General features: G+C 63.8%; 1 protein-coding gene across 3 annotated transcripts in view; it reads left to right on the top strand.

Moving 5' to 3' along the window:
* Positions 1-543: 543 nt before the first annotated feature.
* LOC144218282 (histo-blood group ABO system transferase 1-like) overlaps positions 544-2,470 on the top strand; it is a 5,588-nt gene continuing 3,661 nt past the window's right edge. The window contains exons 1-3 of one of the 3 annotated variants that reach the window (XR_013331097.1): positions 544-701; positions 1,365-1,433; positions 1,808-1,855. Coding sequence is in view for 1 of the 3 variants with exons in the window: in XM_077748134.1 (XP_077604260.1) it covers positions 1,318-1,433; positions 1,808-1,855 (164 nt within the window). In the remaining 2 variants the exon portion in view is untranslated. Of the gene's footprint in view, positions 702-1,226; positions 1,434-1,807; positions 1,856-2,470 lie in introns of those variants that run through there. The other 2 variants (XR_013331098.1, XM_077748134.1) reach the window with 2 other exon arrangements.

The raw sequence follows: 2,470 nt of genomic DNA on the forward strand, positions 1-2,470 counted from the left end.
ATCCGGGCCGGGTCGTGGGATCAGGCTCCACGCTGAGCGTGGATCCTGCTTGGGATTCCCTCTCTCCTCTCTCTCTCTCTCTCTCTCCCTCCCTCCCTCTCCCTCTGCCCCTCTGCCCCACTTGTGCACTCTCTATCTCTAAAACAAAAGAGAGAGAGAGAGAGAGAAACAAAAGAACATAGAAAGGACGCATGACTCTGGGCTTGAGAGTGTCCGGGCGCGGCTCACCCAGGGAACTTGTTAGAAAGATCTCTACACACACACCCCTCCTAAGTGCTCAGCGCGGCGCAGGGGCTGGACTTGCATCTAGAAATGACTCCTCAGGTGAAAGGGATGCCCGATGGCGTGGTCCCTGCCGTGCTTTCGGTGACTGTGGTGGTGGGATTGTGCTGCAGTGGCCGGGGTGACCACAGGGGTGGGGATGGGGCCAGACGGGTCTGGTTGGGTCCCATGTCCATTTTCTCAGGAGCCGGAGGCCAAAAGGGTGAGAATGTGTGTGTGAAAGTCTCAGCCTTGAACCTGCAGCCTGTCTGTCCTCTGCCCAGCGAAGACTCAGTTTCACACTCTTGTTTGTCCCCCAGCAATGTTTTCAGCCTGATTCCCGGAAGGAGGCAGACAGGAAACTCTCAAAGGTAATGGCGGAGTCTTTGGATTCAGGGTGGTTCCTTCTAGAAAGATCCGGAACGGAAATAGAAACACACGTATGTACTAAATTGGAGGTAGTTATAACGAGGGGCCCTCGGTTCCCAGTGTGATCTGGGAGGCGTGGCGCCCAGTGTGGGTGCTGGGGTCCCTTCAACTGCTGTGACGGGGAGCCAGCCGGGGGTGGGGCCCCTCCGACCCCGTTAGGACCTAGGTGGGCAGAGGCTCGGTGTCCTCCCAGGGCGAATTCCTTCCAGGGCTGGGCTCTCTGGCCACCTGGGAACAGACACGGGGACAACCAGCCTGGGGGCACGTGCAGTTGGACGGACGGGCGGTGTGGGCTCAGCCGGTGTCGCTCTTCTCTCCAGCAGCACTGAGGGCCGCCGCCTGCAGGACCCGTGGGACGGCCTGCCGTTGCGGCTCCCGCTCCTTCCTCCTCCCTCACAGACTGGCCCTCCTTGGCCCCAGGACCACCCTCATCCAGGAGCCTGCCTCCCCGCTCCCTCCTCCCCGCTCCCTCCTCCCCTCCCCTCCTCCCCCCTNTCCCTCCTCCCCTCACCCCCTCCTCCCCTCCTCCCCTCTCTAGGCCTAGCTGGGGTCTTCAGGGGTGGGTGGTGCACACCTAATCCTTGTCTGGGGTGCCCCCTCTCTTGAAGACATGGCTCTTTGGTGGCAATGGCTACTTTTCATGAAGTGAGTCAATGGAACGTTTCCTCCCTCAGCCCGGATGGCAATGGCGATGGGGATCCCGTGACCCCACAGGGGGTGCTGCAGGAAAGGACGCAGTGGAGGTGAGGGGCGGGGAGCGGGGCTCCCAGAGCTGAGAGGGTGGGGGGGCATTGCTAGACACCCCCTGGGGGGTTCCAGGACCCACGGGGGCAGCCCCAGCTCCTGCCTCCTGGTCTCTGCTCCTCCTTCCCATGGGGGGGTGTCTTCCCGAGGCTGTGGTCACCACCCGAGGGTGGACCTGTGCACCGAGCTCCCAGGCACGGCCACGTGTCCAGGGCTTCTGGGCCCTGCTCAGACCCCCGTCCACTGGCCTGGCCCCAGGGCCCCAGCTCCGCCGCACTCGGGAGCTTTCTCGCAGGGGCCATGGCATCGCTGGCCCGGGAGCGCTTCCCCCAGGACCCGCCCTGGGCTGAGTGCTGTCTGTTTCCCTCCCTAGTGAGAGGGACTGCCCCCCGGACACGTGCAGAGTGCCTGAAGTCCCCAGGTACGGGGGCCACCTCCTGGGGTATTTCTGCGCATCTTTCCAACACCGCAACAGGGGCCTCCCCATCCCCTTCCTCATCCCTCCACCCAGTCCAGGGCCTGATTCCACGGGGGGGGGGAGGGGAACGGGGGCACAGGAGAGCAGGGGGAGATGTTAGATGGTGGGACTCACAGGGGGCTTCCGCTGGACCCCTGTGGCTGCTCCGTGGCACCCCCGTGGCACCCCCAGGCCCGGCTTCCCCGCCCTCAGCTCAGCTGACACCTGGATGATGTGACGGGGGATGGGGGCACAGCATGGGTGCCGGATGGGGTGGGTGGGCCTTCGTCGTTGTGAGGTAGACCCACGTTAGGACTTACAACACACACACACGCACACGCACACACACACACAGAGGAAGGGGATGTGGGGGGTCTAGAGCCTCAGCGGTGAGGTGTGAGCCCCTTTCCTCTGCTTGGCTCTCAGCCTTGTCACTGGGAAGCCTGGGGCACCCCCGGGGCTGGGTGGGCGCGTTCGCGGCTGCCTGTCTAGTGAGCAGACAAGTGACTGAGGAAGGAAGGAAGGAGGGAGGGAGGAAGGGAGAGGGGAGGAGGGACGGAGGAGGGGGGAGGAGGGAGG

Source organism: Crocuta crocuta, unplaced genomic scaffold, assembly GCF_008692635.1.
Source record: "Crocuta crocuta isolate KB4526 unplaced genomic scaffold, BGI_CrCroc_1.0 scaffold1719, whole genome shotgun sequence".
Lineage (NCBI taxonomy): Eukaryota > Metazoa > Chordata > Mammalia > Carnivora > Hyaenidae > Crocuta > Crocuta crocuta.